General features: G+C 36.7%; 1 protein-coding gene across 2 annotated transcripts in view; it reads right to left on the bottom strand.

The window, feature by feature from the left end:
* Positions 1-24,968, bottom strand: part of PLPPR5 (phospholipid phosphatase related 5) — a 123,890-nt gene that overhangs the window by 5,673 nt on the left and 93,249 nt on the right. The window contains exon 5 of one of the 2 annotated variants that reach the window (XM_060622856.3): positions 24,364-24,498. In XM_060622856.3, coding sequence (XP_060478839.1) covers positions 24,364-24,498 — 135 coding nt within the window. The remainder of the gene's footprint in view (positions 1-24,363; positions 24,499-24,968) is intronic. The other variant, XM_060622857.3, reaches the window with a different exon arrangement.

Below are 24,968 nucleotides of genomic sequence, written 5' to 3'. Positions count from 1 at the left end.
TTATTGTATTGCTGTTTATATATACTTTTAGCTTTTTTAAATTTTGCCTTATATATTTGGGTACTGCAATGTTGGATATATAAATACTTAAAATGTTTATATATTATTGATGTATTGACCACTTTATATAATGACGTTTTTTGTCTTTTTTAAGCATTTTTAGCTTAAAGTCTATTTTGTCTGATATAAACAGAACTACCTCTGCTTTTTTAAATTATCATTTGCTTGAAAAGTCTTTTCCCATCCCTTCACTCTCAGTCTGTGAGTGTCTTTTCTTTAAGTTTATTTATTTTGAGAAAGAGAGAGAGAGAAGCAGAGGGAGAGAGAGAATCCCAAGCAGGCTCTGTGCTGTCAGTGTGGAGCCTGATGTGGGGTTCAAACCCACGAACCATGAGATCATGACCTGAGACAAAATCAAGAGTTGGATGCTTAGCCAACTGAGCCACCCAGGTGCCCTGAGTGTCTTTGAGGCTAATGTGAGGCCCTTGTAAGCAGCCTATGTTTAGATATTTAAAAAAAAAAATCCACTCAGCCCTCCTGTGTCTTTTAATTGTAGAACTGAATCCACTTATACTTAAAGCAATTGTTTATAGGTAAAAACTTACCATTGCCATTTTGTTAATTGTTTTAAATAGATCCACTGTTCCTTGCTTTTACCTTGCTACCATTTTTGTGTTTTGACCTCTTTTGGTATCAGAATGCTTTAACTTCTTTGTTGCATTCCTTTGTGTAATTTCTACAGAACTTTCTCTTACAGTTACCTTGAGGCATGCATAAAATATCTTAAACTTATAACTTATTTAAACTGATAACAAGTTAACTTGAATAGAATTTATAACCTTTATACCTTTATTTCTCCTCTCCTTCACATTTTAGGTTATTGCTATTACAAGTTATATGTTTTATATTTTGTAATAAAAGATTATAGTTATGCTTATTTATACTCTGTTCTTTTTTTAACTTTTAAACTAGAGTTTTGAATACACCACTATTACCATATTGCAGAATCTAACTATGACTAGATTTAATTATAATATGTAGTACACTAACATTCTTAGGAGGATTATTCTCAATTCTTTGGCAGTTTGTAGATTTCCATTTCTTTAGAGTTATTTATTCAAACTTTATGAGTTTCCTTGGTGGTGTCATATATATACCTGATTTTTTGTGATCCTTGATTCCTGATGTTGATATCTGCACATTTGAGTAACTGGGCTCCTCTTCCAGAATTTACAGGTTTGTTTTGGCAGAGACAGTTCTTCACCAGTCAGCTCAGTTTGGATTTCTGGTTCTGTCTGAGGTAGGTCTTTGGGCAGGTGGAGCTTGCTATTATGGTCTATCTGGGGGCAAGGCAATTGAGGACATGGATGGAGTGGTTATGCCACTGGTGAGAACAGCTGGGTAGGACTTCTGGCTTGGGTCCCTACCCAAGTGAGGCTGTGGGGTAGGCTCTGCTGGTCAGGCTTTCTAGATGGTTGGGACTGGGTACCATATTCAGTAGCTGATGGGGCTAAGAAGTAGCTTCCCACAGCCTACACAACTAATTGCTTGGGAACCTGAATCAGGCCAGAGTGTGCACTGAATTCTCTGGTCAGCTGAGACCACTAGTTTTGTTCTGCAGATGGGGCAAGCCACAGGCTGTGCTCTCTGTTCAAGTGCTCTGTGCACAAGGCTACTGAATAGGCTATGCAGCTTCCCATGTGCTGTGGTTAGGTTTCCTGGTTGGACAGACTAAAGGCTATATTCAGTGATGAGTGGGGTATGAATGAGATTCTCTGCCTGGGCACAGCAGGAGAAACAGCTCAAGCTGACCTGTACCCCCAAGTTCTCTGACCTAACACGCCAGTGGCTTTGCTCTGCAAACTATTGGCTCTCCCCACATGCTTCTTGGCCATAATGCTACTGGGCTGTACAGCTTCCAGGAGTTGTCTCTAGTCGTTCTGGGTAGACAGAACCAAAACACACCCTTCACAGCAGGTGAGGTTATTTTGCGGCTTCCTTGCCTACGTAGGAGGGGGAGGGACCATTGTAGGCTGCTCTTAATTTCTTAAACATGCTCTCTGGTTGTGAGGGACCAGGAGCAAGCTACCCTCAGTCTCGGCTGTGAATTAATCCCCCTGCCTATGCAGAGCACAGGAATCCTCCATGCTCAGTGCTGGTTTTGTGTCTGCTCTGCCTGCCCACCTCTCGGAGCAAGCACAGCTGGGCTGCTCTGCTTCCAGGAGTTGTTGCCGCCTTTCTGGACCAAGGGGGCTGGAAGAACTCTCTGTAATAGGTGATGCTATCACTTCGTTTCTCACCTGGCTGTGGAGAAACCAGGCTCCAGGGCTGGCAAAACTCCTCAACTGAGGATCTGTATCAGGCAGATCTGCACTGCCAAGTTCCCTAGTCAGAATGCGTCCTCACTTTGGTTCTGTAGGTTAGTAAAACTGCTGTTTGGGATTACTACCTGGGCATTGCAGGTATGAATTTGGTGTGCTAAGATCCGTGAGCTGGTTGTTACTGGTTGTTGCAAGCCCCCTGCCCCATCTCTAACACATGAAGACCCCCAGGGGTTGAATCTGATTCCCCTGCAATTTCCATGGTGTGAGATCAGAGTAGGGACCCCTGCAAAGCAGCCCACAATGCTGGGGGTAGCTGGTTGTCCCTTTTGGGTTCTCTGCTCCCTGGGAGAACTGAAGGCTCAGGGGAGACCTCTCCAGGTGGTGCTGTGCTGGCCTGTAAAAGGAGCAGCGGGGCCAACATGCAGCTGCTTTTCTTACACTTGTAATGCAATCTATCTTGGTCTCTGTGGTAAAGCAGGGGTACTTCAGCCTCACCCCCATGTTCTGGGATTCTCTCAGTGGTGTCTTGTTCTTAAACGGTTGTTGGTTCTTCTTGGGGGAAGCAAGATCAGGAACAACCTGTGTTGTCATTCTGGTGATGTCACTCCAAATACTTCAGTTTTGATGCATGAGTCCAGACTATAGACTGCAATCTCTGTTGTTCACTTCAATCATAGAATTCCTTACAGGGCCTAGACTTCTTCCTCTTCCCCTTCCTTCTCCTCCTCCTCTTCTTCTGCCTCCTTCTCCTCCTTCTTTAAAGCAACAGAGCTATGTACAAAAAAAGCCTATGGAATGGCTAATATTTAAATGGATTCAAACATGTAGCAGGCCAAATCATGGCTGCTGTAATATGACAGTGGACAATTGATATGACATAATTATGCTACCTATAGGGTTATGTCAAGATGTAACATCCTGACAGTCCTAACCAATAACTGCAACATTTACAAAAGAATTTTATCATATTACCTGCTTTAAGTGTTTTTCATAGCAGTTTCTGTATTGACTCTTTATATGTGAAAGACATCATAAATAGAATTTCACGTAATGAATGCATGTCATGAGATTGCTTCCATGTATATGTAGTTCTTTTCAGGTTAGTGTCTAAACTAGCTAAAACACTTAGGAAATGTGTGTGAAGAAATTAAAATTTATTGTCACCAAATATAGGCATATTAAACCAGAACTAGAAGGTTATCACTGACTAGTGCTTACAGCATTATGTTCTAGGTTTGACCCACTTAAGCCTAGAGAAAAATAGTATCAGTAGGAATCAGTCGTGAGCAGAACATGCTGCCTTTTCACTAACAAGAACACCACAGAAACTGTAATTTCTCATTTAAAAAAATGCATTATGAAAATTTTGGGGAACTCAGCAGCTCCTCTCTGAGTTTTCTTGATTTTTTTTCCTTACAAAAGTACAAGCATGACTTTAGGACAAAAAATATTGTCACAGTTTACATAATGTACTCTGATTGAATAAAAGCCATCAGAACTGTGGCAATAGTACATCGTAATTGTATTTCCAGTGGCCCCATGGGGACTTGAATCTTGGGAACTGATAAAAAACAATCTGATACACATGTTTTAGTATAAAACTGGCAGGATTGTCATACCTCTGGACAGGACCTAGCACATAGTAATTGCTGGAAAGATGTTAAGATATAAATTGAAGATTAACCACTCAATGGCAATGGTGGTAGGGAAGGAGTGAAAAAGTGACAGAAGTAAAGAAAAGGAGATAAAAGAGAGAGAATGGATGGTGTTCCGAAGGCCACTGGCCTAAGTGTCATTGTTCCCTTGACCTAGATAATCAAGTGTCTGCATGGCTCATTAAATTTGCTGAAGATGATCCTAAGTGAAGGAGACACCCATCACCTTGGAAGGTAGAACTGAAATATTAAAAGACCTTAATAAAACAAAGAAAGTATTGGAAATAAATCACTGATAATCAATGCAAGGCAGGACAGAGGCAGAGGAAAAACCAAGTGACAAGTACAAGCTGAAGAGAGTGACAAAGAGTGTGCAATGACTATCGGGCAACCTGTAAATTACCATCTAAACCCAGACATATTGAGGGAAAAGAGTTGCTAATAATACACAGGGAGCAGCAGGCTGAAACTGGGACTGCCCCAAACAGGGGCGTGAGAACATGTTAGAAATAAGGCATTGGATGTGTAACTCTAAGTGTGCTATGGAGAACTAGGAAATATTGGGTTCAGGGTGGGAGTTTAAAAATCATGTTTTGGTGGCCATGAGATTCTCTTTCATCCTTTGTCAAGTACAAACAATATTACCCTTTTCATTACGCTAAGTCATTACCAAGTTAAATTACAGTTTCCAGATGGACTACATTTTTAGATCCCAAGTCTCCTGCTTTTTTCCAATTAGCACCCTTTTAGCTTTACATCACACTTAAGTTTTAACTTTTGAGATGACTTTTTTTTTTTCTATTTGACTGGAATTAGAAGGATTCTGCTTGGGGCTTATCATCTAAAGGTTGTCATTAGCACACAGATTAAACAGATGAAAATAAAACATTAAAGTGACTGTGCATAGGGAGGAGAAAATTAAGGGGAAATTTAATAACAGGTTCTAAGTACATGAAAGGAGTATACAGAGAGCATGGGGCCATCTGTTCATTAATTTCACTGTCTAAGAGCAAATGAACCCACACCATAGAATGAAGGAGATGGATTACTTATTTCAGTGAGATTTAAAAACTAAGATTAATTCTCTTCTAGCATAGGGGTGATTTCCCCTGAAGGAATCCAGAGAAAGAATAAGGGTAATTATTTAAGGTCCTTACCATCCATAAGACACTATGATTCTGTTATAAAAATTACATCCACAATGTATGTAAATGGGTAATTTGAAATATGCAAATGGAATAATTCCTATGCAGGAAGTTATGGCAGTGCTCGCTTTCCCTCAGCATCTTTCTTAGTAACATAAAAAGCCAGAATTGCATCTATTATTTTCAGGTTACCTGTCTTGAGAAATGGACTTCTTATGAGGCAAACTAGGTAACAATGGGTTTTCTCCTTTTAATCTGTTTGAATTCTTAATCTGCAATACTAAAATCCTACTAAGAGATAATACTGCAAACACATAGTACACAAACCAGAAACTCATGCATAGAAGTTGCATTCACAGTCACGCAAAGAAAGTGGTCATGTAACTGATCAGTGCAATTACTGCCTTTCACAACTACACATGCAGAGTAGAGATGGCAGAATTGGAGCCCAGGGAGTTGAAGATTAAAATGTGCTATATCCATTAGAAAGTGATCACTCAAGTCCACAGCAAATCAACGTGCCAAGTACTGAATCCAGTCCTTGAGTGCAGAGGTCCCATGGAAAAACAAGCACTTATTCCTGAGAACAGTAGTTTTGGATTCTTCAATTTGGTAAATTCTAAAGTCTATAGAGTATGTCAAATTTTGAAGCTCTAAGTTCTACATAAAAATTTCTATATTTTTCTATTTATTCTATCCTTCCTTTTGTAGAAATTATACTGATTTTTTTTTTTTTTTTTTTTTTTTTTTTGAGACAGAGAGAGACAGAGCATGAATGGGGGAGGGGCAGAGAGAGAGGGAGACACAGAATCGGAAGCAGGCTCCAGGCTCTGAGCCATCAGCCCAGAGCCCGATGCGGGGCTCGAACTCACGGACCTCGAGATCGTGACCTGGCTGAAGTCGGATGCTTAACCGACTGCGCCACCCAGGCGCCCCTGATTTTTTTTAACACCATTTAAAACAAATGATCATTTGCTTATGACAATGTGGCAATGACTTGTCACCTGACAAGATGTGCCACTCACCATTTTGCTTTGAAAAACTAGGGGGAAATGCCAAAAGAGCACTTCAGGTAAGAAAACAACCCAAAAAACCCCATTATTATTAAGGGCTATTTGGTTGAGGAATGTCAAATTCCCATGAAGTGAAAAATCAATTAAAAAATAAAATACATTTGAGGGGTAAAATAATAATAATAACAACAATCAAGTACCTAGAATTTTGGATGTACTAGAACCTGCACAGAAGGACATTTTTCTGTATTTGCCTTAGCTTTGCAACCCAACTCCAACACCAGTGCGCTGTAGCGCACATACGTTTATTGCCTTAATTGATGATGTTCACAGTGGCTTATTCCCAGCATCCAGCTGAAGAGCCTTGCAAGACAGTCTTTAAAGGACCTTCCCTGTGAATTTTCTTCTTGACCATTCTCAATAGGTTGAATTCGGGACACCTACAAAATGTGTTTCATTCATTATTTAAATGTTTATCTAATATTGACTTATTTACTTGGACAAAGGACTAGTTTACTTAAAGTTCTGTGTTATATTATTGAACCAAATGCTGAGGTTAAATACTGTTCAGTTTTTCTTTCTTTCAAGGTGATTATAAACAGCTTTTGTGTTTTAATAGGAGGTTGTCAGCAGTCAGCTTAGGTTTTTAACCTAAATGTAAATTGAGGTTGCAACTTGAGATCTGTGCATACAGTGTCTTTAATTCAATGATTCCTGTCTTCAGATCTACTGGTAAGGAAGCTGTGAGGTACAGTGGATGCTGCAGTCAAGTAGTATGAATGTCAAGTGTTGAATGTGGGCTCCATAACATTGGAGGTTCTCACAAGCAATTTAACCTTTCAGAGACCCAGCTTTCTCATCTGTGAAAGAGAAATAATAATGCCTATTTGAGTGGATTCTTGTTAAGATTAAATGAGATTATATGCACAAAGGTCCTTGTCTCTACTCAAACATATATAATTGTCTATAAAAGCTAGGGCAACAAAAGAAAAAGAAAAAAGAGAAAGAAAAAGTACAAAGGAAAAAATATACATGATAATTGGTTGGAATTTCACAGTGCTGTAGTCTACAGTTCTAATGTCCGCACAAACTTTAAAACCAAGTGTTATCTTACAAGATTGGTGCAAACCAATGTGAATTGGTGGGCGAAACCAAATGTGAATTGCTGTGAGGTGATATATACTCTATGTTGTGCTACGGAAATATTTATCTTTGCTGCCCAAGACCCTGCTTGTGTAACTGAACACACAGTATTTTGCCCTAAAATAGAAAATATTTTGAATCCTGGAAAACATATCTCACCAAGGTTTAGGACAAAGAATCATGGTCCTATAATAATCAATGATTCTGAAGCTATATAGATGCAGCCTACATTTTATGAGGGGAAGGTAGGTGAATGCCAGCCCTAAATATTGTATTTCGCTATTTGCGTCCTTTGTTTGTTCATTGTATCCCTTGAGGAAGGCAAAGTGGGCATAAAAGAGACGGAGGAAAAGGAGTAATGCTTGGAGTGTGTTCTCTAGAACCCTACTTGGTCACATTCAGTTTTCCTTCTGGTGGACTGGGAAGCTGGTATTTTTAGTAACAGAGAAATAATGTTAGGTCCGCCTGAGAAAAAATCACTAGAGAATTACAAACTTAGGCCATGAAACGGATTGAAAAATTCATTTTAAACAATTTCATGTTTTAAGAAGTTGGGGTTATGAAGGCATAGAAGTTGAAATGTGATAAAACCAGAGTTCTCTTGGGAAAGAGGATTGTTTTGAACCATTTCTTCCTTTGCCATAGTTCTCTTTTCAGTTCAGGGTTTAACATGAGCTCAGAATTTTGTTTCTCTTCAGGAATTTCTTTTTTGTACTATTTGGAGACAGGGGCTAAAAGCTACTTTCTGAGAGAATCGTAACCCTCCAGAGAAAGGAGAACTCTCCAGGAGGCTTTCACTGATAAGCTAATTAAACCAGAGGCAGGCCAGGCTTTTACTGGAGCATTAGCTATAGATCATATGACATATTTCCAAGTCCCGAGGAGCTAGGGAGTTTAAGTCTTTCCACAATGAATATTTAGGAGCATGGGTTCTCAATCTTGGCTGCATTCTGGAATCACCTGGGGGGCTTTAAGAAAAAATACTGATACCACACCAGAGACTTGGATTTAATTGGTCGGAGGTGTGGCCTGGTCAATGGTAGTTTTAAAGATTCTCCAGATGACTCTAATGTGTAGCTAATATTGAAAACTACTGTTTCAGAAGATTGGCAGGCCCAGCTGGATCCAGGCCAACACTGGGTCTGTATCCACATCACCTGAGGTGGCTGATACACTATAGATTCCCAGGCCCACATTTGCCCAGGCCTTCTGGGCATGCTTCCCAGAAATGTGCCCTTTCTGCAAATGCTGTAAGGTAAGGAATCTCTTTTATACCAGTCTGAGAACCACTGCCTAAAGTTGTAGAAAAGTGATTGGTTAGCAGTGTAAAATCCCAATTTACCTCCTGTCCTACCTCCTTCATACTACAAAGTTTCTTTGGCCATTTTTGAAATTTCTCAGCCATTAATCTGTCCATCTGGCCCAGCCCACTTGCCCCTTCTTAATTCTATTTCTTTTACCCTTATTCTGGACCCCACCTGAACACTCTTTAACGGCACCCTCAAATTTCTTGCCTCTGTTCTTACCTCACCTGCCAAACAAAATCTTTGTGCAAGCTGATTCCTCTATTTGGAACATTCTTCTCATCTCTTCACTTAGCTAACAGTTCTTCAGATGTCCCCTTAGAAGACGCTGCAAGCGTTGCTATGTTTGGGTAGATCTCCCTTTATGTCCTCCTCCAGCATAGCCATCACCACCCTGTTCTGTATTTGCTTATAAGATTATCTATCCCCCCATTAGACTGTAAGCTCATGAATCCTGGGAAATGTACCATAATGCTTCTTATTTGACATTTGTTACATATTTCATATATTACAAATCTAATTGCAAATAAAATTTTACTATATATAACCGATGATGATTAAAAAAAGGTAACTCATGCATACATTGTACCCAGGCCTTATTTTACACTGGTATTTTAAGCTACCTAACTAATTGGATTCTTATTTATTTCATTTCTTTTTAACTTTTTAAAATGCTTTAGATTTGCTAAATAAGCAAATCTACTTGATGGAAGAATCAGAGGATGTGGGTAGTGGATGAAGTGTATGATAAATTCTTGTATAATCAGGATCTAATTAAAACTCCTCATTTTATTTATATATTTTTAATTTTTTAATGTTTATTTATTATGAAGAGGCAGAGCGTGAATCGGGGAGGGGCAGAGAGAGAGGGAGACACAGAATCGGAAGCAGGTTCCAGGCTCTGAACTATCAGCACAGAACCCCACGCAGGGCTCGAACTCACAAACCACAAGATCATGACCTGAGCCAAAGTCGGACGTTTAACTAAGCCACCCAGACACCCCCAAACTCCTCATTTTAAAACTTGCCTATTCTGAGGGCACTTGTGTTGAGCCCTGGGTATTATACGTAAAGTGATGATTCACTAAATCCTACTCCTGAAACCAATGTTACATTATATGTTAACTAACTAGTTTTTAAATAAAAATTTGAAAAAAAAATACAAAAATTAAACTTGCCTATTTTCACCAGAAGGTACCAGTTAGTAAAAACTGGATGAACCACATCAAGATTCATTTCAGACCCATTCAAAACCATAAATACCATGAACCATGACACGGATACTTAGGAAAATTTTGGTAAGTGTACATATACATTTACCCTAAAACCACAATTCCTATTCCTAGGTATTTATCCAAGATTTGGAAAAATACGTATGCACACAAAAACCTGTACGTGAATTTTTATATTAGCTTTATTTATAATTGTGAAAAGCTTTAAAAAATTCAAATGTTCTTCAAATAGTGAATGGATTAAAAAATTGTACATAAATAAGGCAGAATACTACTCAACAATAAAAAGGGGAAAAAAAAGACCCTATTGATGTAGGTAATAATATGAATGAATGTCAAATGCATTATGCCAAGTGAAAGAAGTCAGACTCAAAAGGCTACATAGTATATGAGTCCATTTATACTATATTTTGGGAAAGGCAAAACTGTAGGAACAGAAAACAGATGAGTGGTTGCAGAGGTTAGGGGTTGAAAGAGGGGTTGACTACCAAGGGAAAGGAAAAAACTTTTTAGGGTGATGGAAATGTTGTATAACTTGATTATGGTGGTGATTATACAATGGCATGCACTTGACAAAACCCATAAAACTGTATGCTAAAAAAGAGAATTTTATAGAATGTAAAGTATGCCTTTAATAAACCCTGCGGGGGGGGGGGGGGGATATATTGAGACCATTAGCTACATTGTGAATTAAGTCTAAAGGCCAAGTGGTATCTAGAGTTTGGTTTGTCAATTCTTGAATTACTGCTTCAATGTTTGTTTCAAAGGAAAAATATCAAATAAATATATGGGAGGGTATTTAAAAGATACAAATTAAATGAAGTACTTCATATATTTTTGACCTATAAGATTGGTAAAGATTATTAAAAATAATATTCTCCATTGTTGGAGAGGACATAAAGATATGAGTCAAATCAACAGCCTGAAGAGTACTCATCCTTGCTTTTCCAGCATTTCTGACTCTATGAATATATCTTTAATAAATTATTAATGGCAATTGCCAAGATATCTGTTGTAGAGATGTTTACCCTAGTACTGTTTATAATTATGGGAAATTGGAAGTGGAAAGAATTCTCCATGCCTAACAAAGGTAATGGTTAGTTTGTATGAATTAGAATGTTTTCAATGTGATTGTATGATATTGTATAGCATAGTGATTATGAGTTTTAGCTCTGAAGTGATAAATATGAAACATATTTGGAAATGGAAAGTTGAAGATACAATTCTGTATTCTTGTTTCAGAACACAGACTAGATGTGTGACCTTGGGCAACTTAACCTTTCTATGTCTCTTTTCTCTGTAAAATAGAGAAAAATAAGATATACTCAAATGGTTTCTATAAAAACTAAAATGATGTTTTATGTGTGAAGTTCTTTGCAGGCACAAATTAGGCTCCCCTTAAGATTAGCTTTTACTATTATGCTGATAGAGTATTATATTTATTGACTCTAACCATATCTATGACTGGTTGTGCAAGCAAAACCAGGCTACAGAAAAGAACATCCAGGGAGATCCTATACTATCCACAAATCCACACATACACTTATGGATGGGGTCATCAAGGCTACTTTTAGAAAACGTTTCCAGTGATCATTGTGGTTAGTATATGGATACTGTTACCCACTTTTGTCTTGCTTGCCCAGACTTTCACATTTTAAACAATATATACAAATTACTTGCTTCTTTAACAGAAACAACAAAAAATTATGGTTGTTTCAGAAGACTGTGAATGAGTTCATTATTTTCCCGGTTTTAGCAAAATAACATTTTACATTTTTCTGTACAAAAAACTTTCATAATGTCATGGCGCTCCTGCTCCATTTTGAAGGCCTCCATAAATATCTGTAGGACAGACCACCATACAGGAATGAATCTGAGAGAAGAAGGGAATGAATGGATGGGAGCAGTTCCCCATGTATAACTGTGTGTGTCAAGAATGATTTTTTGATCCATCATGTTTTAGTCTCTCCTTAACTGATGACTATAGGAATCATTTAATTTAAAAATGCAGTCATCAACTTTATATTCATTCACACAAATGAGATGAGGAAGCATGTTTATATTCAAAAGTAATTTACTGAAAAGATGCTTTTATAAAAGGCCATTTATATAACTGAAAAAAAATCTGGCTTTTATTCCTTGTGTAATATATTAGTATTTATTAATAGTCTGGAAAAAAATACTAAATATACAGAAGCACAAATAGGAAAAATTACAATGGCAAAGTAATAACAGAATATGCTAGTTTTTCTGACCTAAAATGTTGATGCTTGATGGAATGTCCATCCTCAATTGGCTTTTTTTTAAAGCAAATTAAAAATGAGGACAGAGTACAGCATGCACTCATTTACTTCAAATATTTTTCATGAGTGCTCAAAGCTTAGATTGAGGAAGAAATGCCTAAAATATGAATATATTTAGTTTCACTAACTGTTCCAATATCTAATCACTAATAAAGTTGTTTTGACAAGGTCTTATGTAACATTTATACTACAGTTCAGCAGTTCTGTAAAACAAAGATTTGCATTATAGAAAAGCAACTAAATCCTAAATTAGATTGCCATAGTTATTCATGCATAGCATTCTGAAACCTCGAAGGAATTTATCACAGAGAGCACGGTAATGTATAATCATATCCGTCTTGGCAAGAAGCCACAGGATTGTTTGGCTATTTGCTATGACACTAATAGATGCAACATTTTAAGCTATAATATTTTCTGCCACATGTGCTATGTATGACATAGACAATCTGTATAAACTTTTAAGTCTGTGAAATACACCTATAGGGGTTTCTTAGTCTGAGAAAAGATGAAAATCCAATTAAGGGAATCACTGTTGCAGGGGGGAACTAATTTGTGTTACCCACCCACATGTGCCAAGAAGTTTATTTGTGATTTGTTAATTCCAACAGTTACCCTAAAAGGGAATCATTATTGTACCAATTGTTCAGGTAAGGAGGAGTAATTTGTTTTATCCCGCCTAGTTATTATGTGGCCACACCAGGCTTCAAACTCAAAATTTCCAGCTGTAGAAGCCTGGCTTCCCATCTGTCCCCCACTCCCACTCTGCCTAAAATTCAAGTCAGGCTCTCCTCGACCCTTGTGATTTTATTATCTGCAAAACAGTAAATGTAAAGGTCAATGCATATGCTTCTCTGGGTCATTGTGATTTCCCTTAGGGTTTTCCTATCCATATTATTTCCCTTTGCGATAGCCACAGGAATTAAACATGGTAATTTCTATCTGTAATAATATCCACTCATTATGACATTTCTAGATGTTTGGAACTGTCACCACTGCTAACCACTTCCGTTCAAGTGAAGCTTCTGTTAGAGTGTGCTTTTATAGTATGAATTTCTTGGGTAGTATAGGTTGGTGAAAAGCCCTTTACCTAAAAGGCAAAACTGTAATCTTGTAAATTACCCCTATAGTTATCTTCCCTTTTGTGTCATTGGCAAAAGGGAATTCCTTTTGATCCACTTGATTAGATCATATAATCTAAGAAAAAATAATGCCTAGGTTTAGATAGAAATAAAATTATTTTCTCAAAAAGCATCTTTTATACCAGGTTATATTCACTAAGTTAACTCTAGAAATTATCCCAAATTAGATATAAGTGATTATAGTGGCTTGTCTAACTGCCTTAATAAAACTATGTAGACATGAATTCTTAGATCTATTAGAAATATACCCTTTTCTATCAAATCCCATCTATCTTCATATTTATTTAAAAATGTTTTTGTTCTTTTGCTAAAGTATTCCTCTCCTTAGATTTTCTGTATAGCATCAGTTAAAATCAATAATGCATATGCACACATTATTATTTTCATGTGCTTACCTACGCAAATCTGAATGCCAGCATTTTGCTATGAGAAAAGCAGAGGGAAAGAGAGAGGTAAAAGACAAAAGGGCTCAGAGCTTTGCTACTATGATGAATGCAGCCTGACCCAGGAAGATCCTTGGAAGGAATGCCAATCTACTCTTTATTCATTCATTATAAATAAGAGAAATCTCTGAGGAGAAGACAGGCAAATGTCACAGATGAGAGGTCAGCATGTTTCTGGGGGTGACGGTAGGGGGACAGTTTTCTTAGTGACGCCTGGCTAGCAGTTAGCCCTTTTCCACTGTGAATCATTGGGATAGTTAGATAACCCGTGCTATAGACAATGCTTGTGTCCTCCCCAAATTCAATGGTGAAACCCAATGTGGTGGTAAGTGGAAGTGCGGTCTTTGGGGGTGATTAGGTCATGAGGGTGGGGCCCTCATGAATGGGATTAGTGCCCTTACAATAGGGACTCCTTCTGCCATATGGGACACTGGAAATGGGCCACTGAGTTCGCTGACATCTTGCTCTTGGAATTTCCAGCTACCACAACTTTGAGAAATAAATTTCTGTTGTTGATTAGTCCTTTGGTCTACGGCACTTTGTTATAGCAGCCTAAACAGACTAAAGGCAACTCCTCTGATCAGAATCAGCATCTGACTGAAAACAGACGTTGCCAAATGATGCCTGGTCAGTCAAAATGAGATGACATGGCTGTCCTGAGATCCAGTCTATATCATCTTAATAATTTATCTGGATTTGTACAATAACCTCCCAGATTGGTTTTTGTTTTGCTCAGTGTTGCTCTTATTTAATTCATTCTCCATTCTAAACATGGCATTTCCTTTCTTAAATTCCTTAATGGCTCCCCATTGCTTACAGGGTGAGAACCAACTTCATAAGCATCCCATAAAAGACTCTTCATGAATTTTCATCACAAGTGACAGAACTTTGAAAAGATAACAAATCTTTAGCTAGACTCATCAAGAAAAAAAAAGGAGAGGACTCAAATAAAACCAGAAGTGAAAGAGATGTTATAACTGATACCACAAAAATAAAATGGATCATAAGTGACTCCTGCGAACAATTATACATCAATAAATAACAACCTAGAGGAAGTGGATAAATTCCTAGAAACACACAGTCTTCCAAGATTGAATCATGAAGAAACAGAAAATCTTACTAGTAAGAGATTAAACCAGTAATTAAAAACCTCCCCCGAAACAAAAGTCTAGGACTAGAAAGCTTCACTGGTGAATTCTACCAAACATTTTAAAAAGAATTAATACCAATTCTTCTCAAAGTCCAAAAAAACAGAAGAGGGAAGAACACTCAAACTTATTTCACAAAGCCAGCCTTACACTCTGATACCAAAATCAGAAAAGGATACTACAGGAAAAGAAAATTATAGCTCAATATCCCTGATGAATATAGATGCAAAAATCCTCAGTAAAATCTTCGCAAATTTAACAACACATTCAAAGGATAATTCAGTACAATCAAGTTGGATTTATTCCGGGGATGCAAGGATTGTTCAACATCCACAAATCAATGAATGTGACACACCACATTAATAAATTGAAAGATAAAAAATAATATCATCTCAATAGATATAGAAAAAGCATTTGGCAAAATTCAACATCCATTTATGATAAAAACTCTCAGCAAATAGGTATAGAGGGAATGTATCTCAATATAATAAAGTCCGGATGTGACAAGCCCACAGCTAACCTCTAACTCAATGGGAGAAGATATTTGCAAGTCATATATCAGATAAGAGGTTAATATCCAAAATATATAACCTCATACAACTCAACAGCAAAGACCACAAACAATCTGATTAAAAAATGGGCAGAAAATATCAATGTTATTTTTGCAAAGAATATATACAGATAGCCAACGGGTACATGAAAAGATGCTCGACATAACTAATTGTCTGGGAAAATCTAATTAACCATAAGAAACTATCACCTGACACATGTTAGAATGGCTATTATCAAAAAGACAAGAAATAACAAGTGTTGGCAAGGATGTTAAGAAAAGAGAACTCTTGTGCACTGCTTACGGGAATGTAAATTCTATGATGTTTCCTCAAAAAGTTAAAAATTGAACTATGGTATGATCCAGCAACTCCACTTCTGGGTACTTATCTGAAGGAAATGAAAACACTAACTTGAAAATATATATGCACTCCCATATTCACTGCAGCATTATTTACAAAGTAATCATTGATAGGTGAATGGATAAAGAAGATGTGGTAAGTTTATACACAACAGACTATTATTTAAACGTAAAGAAGAAAGAAATCTTGCCATTTGCAACAATATGGATGGACCTTGAGGGTACACTGTTAAGTAATAAGTTTACAGAAAAAGACAAATACCATATGATCTCTCTTATACATGGAGTCTAAAAAAAAACAAAAACAAAAACAAAACTCATAGATACAGAGAACAGGTCAGTAATTACCAGAGGCAAGGGGTGGTGCATGGGCAAAATGGGTGAAGGGAGTCAAAAGCTACAAACTTCTAGTTATAAAATAAGTCATGGGAACAATGTGCAGCATTGAGACTATAAATAATGTCTTCATCATAAGAAAAAATATTAGTAACTCTATGGTGACAGATGTTAACTCATTGTAATCATTTTGGGATATACACAAATATCAAATCATTATGTTGTACACCTGAATCTAATATAATGTTATAGGTCTATTATACCTCAATAAAAGAAGAAAAAGGGGAAAAAAGGAGAAAAAGGTGACAGAGAATACTTTTCCATATATTTATTTCCCATTTGTATTTGATCTCTAATAATTGCATATTTATAAACTTTGCCCATTTTTCAATTAGGATGTTTCATATATTACAGACATTAACCTTTTAACACATATGTTGCTGATACTTTACACTTTGTTACTGGCATTTTATAGGGTGTTTTTCATTACTTTTGATAACTTTTACTTTTAAAAATGCTTGAATCTATATTTTTCTAGGTAGCAATGTCAAGAACAAAAGATTGATGCTGAGTCCCTCCTTCATAAAAGCTGGAAATTATCATAATTTTACTTTTGTTGACATCTAGGATTTCTGTCTCATCTTGTCATTGTTATATTATTTTCTTTTTAAATATATTTTCTGTTTAAAAATTATAATTTTCTCTATGTTACTATATTTACTATAGTCAATTCTAATTAATTATGTAAATGGTTTCCATTCTTTTTGCCCATTCACTCCTATAATGACTTTTCTAACTTGAGAGCTCTAGATATTGGTGTGCTGCTCAGTTAACTGGTAAAAAATCTTCTGGTAACTTTTCATGAGTAATATAATTTCTGAATTCTTACATATCTGATATTTTATGGTTGTCTTAATACTTAAATGACCTTTTGGGTAGGAATAGAATTATTTTTTAAAAATTTTTCTTATGTTTTACTTATTTTTGAGACAGAGGCAGAGCATGATGGAGGAAGGGGCAGAGAGAGAGGGAGACACAGAATCCGAAGCAGGTTCCAGGCTCTGAGCTGTAAGCACAGAGCCTGACATGGGGCTCGAACCCACGAACTATGAGATCATGACTCGAGCCAAAGTTGGATGCTTAACTGACTGAGCCACCCAGGCACCCCTGGGTGGGAACAGAATTCTGACATCACAAACTTTTTCTTTGAAAACTCCGAAAACACTACTCCTACTCCTTTCTATTCTGGCATCTACTATTATAGAGAGAGAAGTCTGAGCCCAGTGTGCTGTCAGACTTTGGTAGGTAACCAACTTTTTCTGCCTTGGTGTGTGTGTGTTAGTTTTCACTAGGTATACTATATTAAAACCTCAAGAGCTCAGTGGCTTCAACAACAAATATGTATTTCTCCCTCATACCACATGTTGGTGGGCAGGTTCTATAGATCTGCTCCAGGTTGCTGGCTGGGTACCCTTCTGCTTCCCTTGTCTTCCCGTTTTAGGATCCAGGCTAAAGGAACAGCCCCTATCAGGAAAATGAACTTTTCCTGGAAAGAGGCCCAGAAGCAACAAAGTTGACAAAACTCTTGATGTCTCTACAGGTTTCTGACTAATGGGGTATAAATCAGGTTCATTCAGATGTTATTGACCAAATCCTAGATAATTGGAGCAGGAAGGATACTCTGCCTAAGGAAGGGGATAGTTAATAATTGGGAATAATAATAACATCTCCCACATAATTTATAGGACTCTTTCTTCAGTAATAAAATACAAAAATTTCACTGAGAAATACAATCTAAGTTTTAGTATATATTTTAATTTTACCTTGTATCTAGTTAACTCTTCTAGAGTGAAGGTATTTATTTGAAGGAAAAGTCTCCTTGATATATATCTCTGAATATTGCTATACTTCTATTTGTCCTTTTCTTCTGGAACTACAATGATTCATGTTAGATTTCTGTAGCATGTCTTCTGTATCTGTTATCTTTTCTCTGGTCAATTTTATATTCTTGTTCTTTTACTACATATGCTGAAACCTGTCCTTAATATACTGATAAGTCTTTCTCCAGTGTGGATTTTGTTCTTTATGGTTTCTACTATTGGTTTCCATTCTGTCATAATGTTCTTTGTTTTCTTGCATTAGTTTCCTAATTGTGCCATTGTGTCACCTACCTTTCATCTCTCATTTCACATATTTTCTTTAATTTCCTTGACAGTGGAAAGAAAATACTATTAATAATGAATTTAAATTTTTTGTAATTAATTTTTTCAAAAACATATTCTAACTCGTAAAATGTGTCTTTCTCATCTATGTCATGATATCATATAAAGGATTTAAGTAATTGTCCTGATTATTTACACTGGAAGACCAATAGATTTAGCTATCCCCACATTGTTCCACAAATAGTCAAGGAATCCTTACCTTAGATCTTGAGCTGAAAAGATGGAGGGTGTAGTTTTATAATAGAATTTTGGTGATTTGATGAGTGAAATGGTAGAAAAAGTTGAGACTATAGGATTATCACTTTATTCCTATACAGTTTCATTCTCATGGTTGTTGGACCATCAGAACTATTGCTAGTCACTTCAGCCTAACCTCTACTCTAAGTAGATGGTGAAGTATTGGAGCTAGCTTTTTGTTTTTTTTTAAATAAAGACAACTCTCCCCCCTATTTATAGCACCCGTTCAGTTGAGGAAAAGTACTCCTTCATTTGCCATGAATCAATATTAATGAGAAGCTTGACCAGAGGGAAAACTTCTTGCCTGAAGACTTTCTTTTGTTGTGTATTTGCCTATTTGCTCATCCAGTCTCAAAATGGTGTTGGTTCAAGGTGCTGAATTATGCTTTAAATAGAATAGACTCCTCCTTCTCTCAGAGATTGCTCTTATCTCTCATCTTTACTCTTTGAAATTTTGGGGTATTACTGGGATTCTATAGGATTTTAGCCAATTCTGCAATATTGAGCTTCTTTATTGACAAAGAAACATTTTAATTGCCCTTTGGTGACATCCTTCAAATTGGATCGATTTATACGATATTTAGTAGAAATGACTAAAATTTTACTCTATCTAGTTTTTCCTAGTAACACAGCTATTAAGATGTTAATTCTTTGCTCTTGCTAAAATAAGGAACTAAAGATAATGAATATGTAAATGTTTCCATCTCCACTTCCTAGAAGGAGAGTCAGACTTTTGGTTCTTGGACTCCCAAGAGTAATTAAGAACATCTTCATGTATTTGGAGACATCCTGAAGCCAGCACCACTGAGGCTTTTGTTTGAGATGCATGGGCCCTCAAAGGAAGGAGCCAGAAAAGGATGAGTCTGAAAGGAAAGGGTGGTGCAACCTATGAACAAAGTTGGTTTTCTGGGGCCTTGGTGGGGTGTGAATTTGTGGATCCCATAAATAAAAGGCATATGCACAGGGCTTGTGTGCGGTTTCTCAGGCCATGCAGTATCTGAAATGGGGATGGCTGGCTGCAGGTGTGCCAAAGGAAGCGGGACCCTGGGCATGAGGGCACAAAGGCATCTGAGCCACACCAAGGCCTCCATGCCCAATTCAGCAGATAAAAATAAACCAAACACTTTAAAAAGGATCGTGTGAGTCATGAGGAAGGAGCATAGGATTTAAATTGCTCTGAGGGAATCTTTCCAAGGGACTTTGGTAAATCTGAACACAGTGGTAGTCAATCTGAGGAAGCATGACCAGAACCTCCTTAGAGCAGCTTAAGAAAACTGGATAATTTTTAAAAGTTGTAATTGCTTTTGTTATACAATTATTCATTACAGAAAGAAAAAGAGAAAACAAATGAAAAAGGAAAGGAAGGAAGGGAGAAAGGGAAGGAGGGAGGGAGGCAGGAAGGACGGGAAGGAAGGAAGGCAAAGAAAGAAGAAATCAGATCCACTCTCTCAGTTGCCTCCTTAGGTTTAAGCATTGCTCTCAGGTTGGTAACTAGTTTCTCTCTTTTTCTCTCTCTCTCTCATCTATGTGCTCTTTTCTAGAAATAAATGATCCTACTAGAAAGAAATTATCTTGTGTGGTAATTTGCATAACTGGCTTCATTATACACACACACACACATTTTATAACACACATTTTATATATATCAACTTAAAAGATAAATTTTACAATATGTATCAAAACTTTCCACATCTTGATTTACCTTATCCATTTCAACTGCTAAATGGTAATAATAATTATCACTGGCAATGGTTAAGGGCTTTACAGGTTCCAGATACTGTTCTCAGTGCTTTACTATAAGCTTGCTCAACTCTCACAATGACCATTCGAGGAATGAGAACACTGAATCCAGAGTATTTGAATAAGCTGCCCAAGGTCAAAATTGTCCCAAATTCCCAGCTAGTCTACCTCCAGAACCTGTGAGCTGAAACACCGCAGTATAATGCACCAGATTCCATTGTAGGATGTACCAACATTGATTTAATCATTCACGGCTGATACACAGTTAGACTTTTATGATTTGCTATTATAAACAGCGGTAATGAAGTTATTGGCAACTTAAAAATCTACTGGACTATGAGATATGATGGGCCAGCTTCCATAGATGATTAATTCTTTTCATAAAACCAAATGTAATGAATGTTCAGATTTACTTAGCTTTCAGAAAAATCATGACTTTTCTCATAAACTGTGGTAATTAACTATATGACAAACTCCCTATAATTAAGGGATAAATCGCTGGCATAAAAATAAAGAATGCTGGCATGCTGTAATTACTCTGTAGCTTACAGTTTATCAAACATGTACTTTGAACATAAGAGGTTATATAAGTACACAACTTCTAAAGGAAAGAAACCCTTTGCCTTCCCCGCACAAAATGACAAGCAGAAAACGACAGCTTGGCGTAACAGTGCTTAAACGACTGGCGTGCCTGCAGTTGGAACTTTAATACTGGACTCCCTTTCTCTCCTCAGAGGGCCAGCTTTAAGAACCTAATGCCACCCTCCAACTATCAATTCCTAAGATCAAACTGTTGGGAAGAATTTTGCATTCACTTGTTTCCCATCGTGAGCTATGATGAAAAGCAATATATTTACTCCAAGTACTCCTTATCATAAAAGAAAGAGAAACATTGTGGGCTTCCTTAAGTGATGGCCTTCCTCCCTTTCCAGCTAATGAGCACAAATACATGTCGTCTTAGCAGCAGAGCTCCACAGGGAAGCCTGAGATGTGTCCCCAGCACCTTGATTCATGGTCTTCCTGTGTGTGATCTGTGTGTCGCAGGAGTAGACCCTGCCCTGTGCACACAGCATTCTGCCTGCAAACGGGGAATAGAGTGGGAAGCAGAGTCGGAGCTCAGCAAGGCATGTGACAGTGCACTTCGGTGGGCAAAGGGGAGAACCGAATCAGATTCAAATCATCTTTGTTCCCTAACTACCACCAAGGTAAAAACAGAGCACATGAGTTTGTCATAAACAAACAAAAACTGAATGAAAGAAGTTAATAAACACGGATATCTTGAAATCCATAGATTCTAGTAGAATATTTTTGCTTTCATATTTTAAAAATCACTATAAATGAAAATCAATTTGCATAAATTCAACAACAGGAATTATATATATATACATATGTATATAATATACACTGTATATATAGAAGGATGTAATGGTGTATCAGAATATTTGGCAATGCTAGGAGGCCACTAAAGAATCCTTATACAAATAAATATGTTAAACAGAAGATAGTAATTAATGTTCAAGTTAACTTCCAAGGTATATAAAATGAACACTAATTGCTACCCAGACCATTGTCTTCCAAATATGTCTAATATTTCTTCCTAAATTCTGCTGCTTTCTATCTTTATTTCTTGAGCTAAAAAAGATCTAATTTTGTACAATACATGTATCTTGAAATGTCACACTGTATAGATTTGTTGCTCATCAATGATGTGGACTTTTACAAACTGCTTAACTAGTTGGGAGTTCAGTTTCCGTAACTCTACAATGGAGACATTTACTGTCATATGGCATCAGCTAAGCCACTGTGCCAAAGAGATGAAAGCAATCCAATGGTTCAGAAAGGAAAGAAGTTTATTTCTTTTTCAGAACCACCTAGAGGGTGTATGTGGACTGTTTCATGAGCTCAGCCAGGAACCTACACTGTCAAAATGGATTGGTCATTTAAAAAAGTTAAAGATTACTTCTAGTCACTACCTTTTCCACTTGATGAGAAGAGGGAGAAGAGACAGAGACAAGAATCTTCAAGCGACGAACCAGAGGTTGTGCTTACCACTTCTGCTTACATCCCATTGTTCTAAACTTAGCTGCACGGTCACGTCTGACTGCAATGGTAGCTGGGAAATACAGATTATGGCTGGGCAGTGGTGGATGTAGCTAAAATTGGATTGGGGAATTCAGTTACTAAAAGAAAGAAGGGGAGAAGGTCTTCTTTGGACTATTAGCATTTGCCACTATAATGACACCCAGCTTTAAAATTGTTGTAAGGTTTGACAATAAATTTCATATATTAAAAAAAAAATTTATCAAAAAAAATAAATAAAATTGTTGTAAGGAATGAAGTTGTATTTGCAGAGCATAGGAGTATATTTGTTGGATTTACATAAGCAATCTGCATAGTACCTGACACATGATGAATGATAATTAAACGGTAATTATTATTATTATTATTATTATTATTATTACTATTATTATAATGATGATCCAGAACCTCTATCCTCACTGTGATGCTTGAATTCCCTCCATAGTACAATGGACAAGTGATTATTTAACTGTTCTTGGATCCTTATCATAAAAGGAAATTTCGTTGCTCTTAAGGAAGCCATTCCATTTTTAGAAAATTTTTCCTTCTTTCTTGACATTATTTGTCTTCTTACACTTTCTTTTCAACCTAATTGTGACCTCTGAGGCCCCAGCAGAACAAATCACATCCCTCTGCCATACGGTAGTCCTTCAGATATATATGGAAAGTTACTGCGTCTTCCATGAGTTCTCTTTTTCTCTAATCATGTTCTGTTCCTTCCACAGGCTTTCATAATCCATGACTTTGAGTCCACGCACCACCATCTTGGGCACATTCATTTGCTCATTTAACAAATATTTGAGTACCGACTACTCTATTTTATGATGCCCACCTTAAAACTATGCCACCAAGGGCAGTATTCAGTATTCCAAGTTAGTCTGAGCACAGCAAACTATTAATGCTCTCATTCAGGATATTATCTTCCCTAAATGGAACGTAAGATCATATAACTTGGCAGCAATAACATGCGGTTGACACATGCTGAATGGTAACCTACAATACCCTCTGAGCCTGTTTTTGTTTGTGCAGCTAACCTAGATGTACCCTACCCTACATGAACTTCTTTTTAAATCCAAATACAAAACATGTGCTTTATTTCTAGTTGTTAATTGCATCTAGTCTCTCTTTTATTCTCTCAACTGATGTATTAATTATCCCTCGTTGATTGACACCATCGAAGCTCCTGATTAGCATGTAATTGATCTCTTCATCTAATGTATTGATCAAAATGTGGAGATGGACAGGGATGAGGATACTTTTAGTAACCCTCGGAGCAATCTTTTAACCAATTACAAATGTACATAACTGCATCCTCATTTAAGAAATATTACCCTCTCTAGTTCACAAGATTAGTCTCAAGAAAAAGTCTCAAGAAAAATTTTTGTTAACTATTTGGCTTCTGTGTTCATTGTCATGTCTAATGAAGCCTTGACTTGCCATTCAAAGAGCAGCCTGGTCTGGCTCCATCCTTCCCAATCTTTCCTTCAGTACCTCCCTGATTAGGAAGGGCCTGATCGGTGTTTTCCTGTCATTAGACCTTTCTATAATGAGACCAGACCTTTCTATAATGAGATTCAATGAAATTCATTGAGCACTGTTATGTCCTAGGCATTATACTAAGCAGTTTCTCACATAAATAGAGCCTGGAAAGAATGAAATATATTAAAAAATGCATGTATTCTCAAATAAAAATATCTTGTAATTTCCCCCTGTATGAGACCATTGCACAATGTTCCTTATCTCAAAGTTATGGCAAAGTACAGAATATATTCCATGTATACTCAGCTCTTAGCATGTGGTATTCAAAGAAATATTTTCAATGTGATATGCATTCTTCTAAGATGATGTCTTCAGTGACTAAACTCTTGCTAAATACCACATTAGACTCTAAATTTGTTTCAGTAAATCAAAAATGTGCAGGAACTTGCAGGAATGATTATTCATTTGCTCTAGATAACAATCACATTTGAGAATTTAAATTATGAATCACCTGTACAGATGTTACCTTTTCCAAAGGACTTTCTACACGAGGAATGCTGATCATTGGCATCTGTGCCAGGTTATCCATGTGGAGATGTTCATTTTCTGGTTGTCTTCCTTTGAAATTATTTACCACACACACAACCTAAAATTTCAGGAAAAAAATACAGTTGAAACAAAGCCACACTCCTGGTGACTATGACCCTTTTGAGTAGCTTAATATATCTAATCATAGTAATAAAGTATTAAAATTACTTAAATATTACATATATAACTTTACATCCATATTTATCTTGCATAAATTTTAATAGTTATTCCAGTGAAAATGTGTTCAAGAAAATTTCAAAATTAATGTGCAGCTCAGTTAATAATGACAATTTTATTATTCCAAAATTTTCATTAAATTAGGTTATAGTCAATGCTCAAATCAATCCATAAATAACATCATAGCCTTATAAAAATTCATAGCAAGCTAACCTTTCCTAATGTGGCTAACCTACAACTTAATTTAAATGCTAATTATTTCCAATGCTTCAAGATCATTACATTCATAATAAACCTTTTACAATTGGCACTTTCTAATTTAGTAGCATCCCTTTAATTAACCTAGTTTAT

The sequence above is a fragment of the Panthera onca genome, chromosome C1, assembly GCF_046562875.1.
Source record: "Panthera onca isolate mPanOnc1 chromosome C1, mPanOnc1 haplotype 2, whole genome shotgun sequence".
Lineage (NCBI taxonomy): Eukaryota > Metazoa > Chordata > Mammalia > Carnivora > Felidae > Panthera > Panthera onca.
The sequence above is the reverse complement of the archived record's forward strand: the minus strand, read 5'-3'. Positions and strand labels throughout refer to the sequence as shown.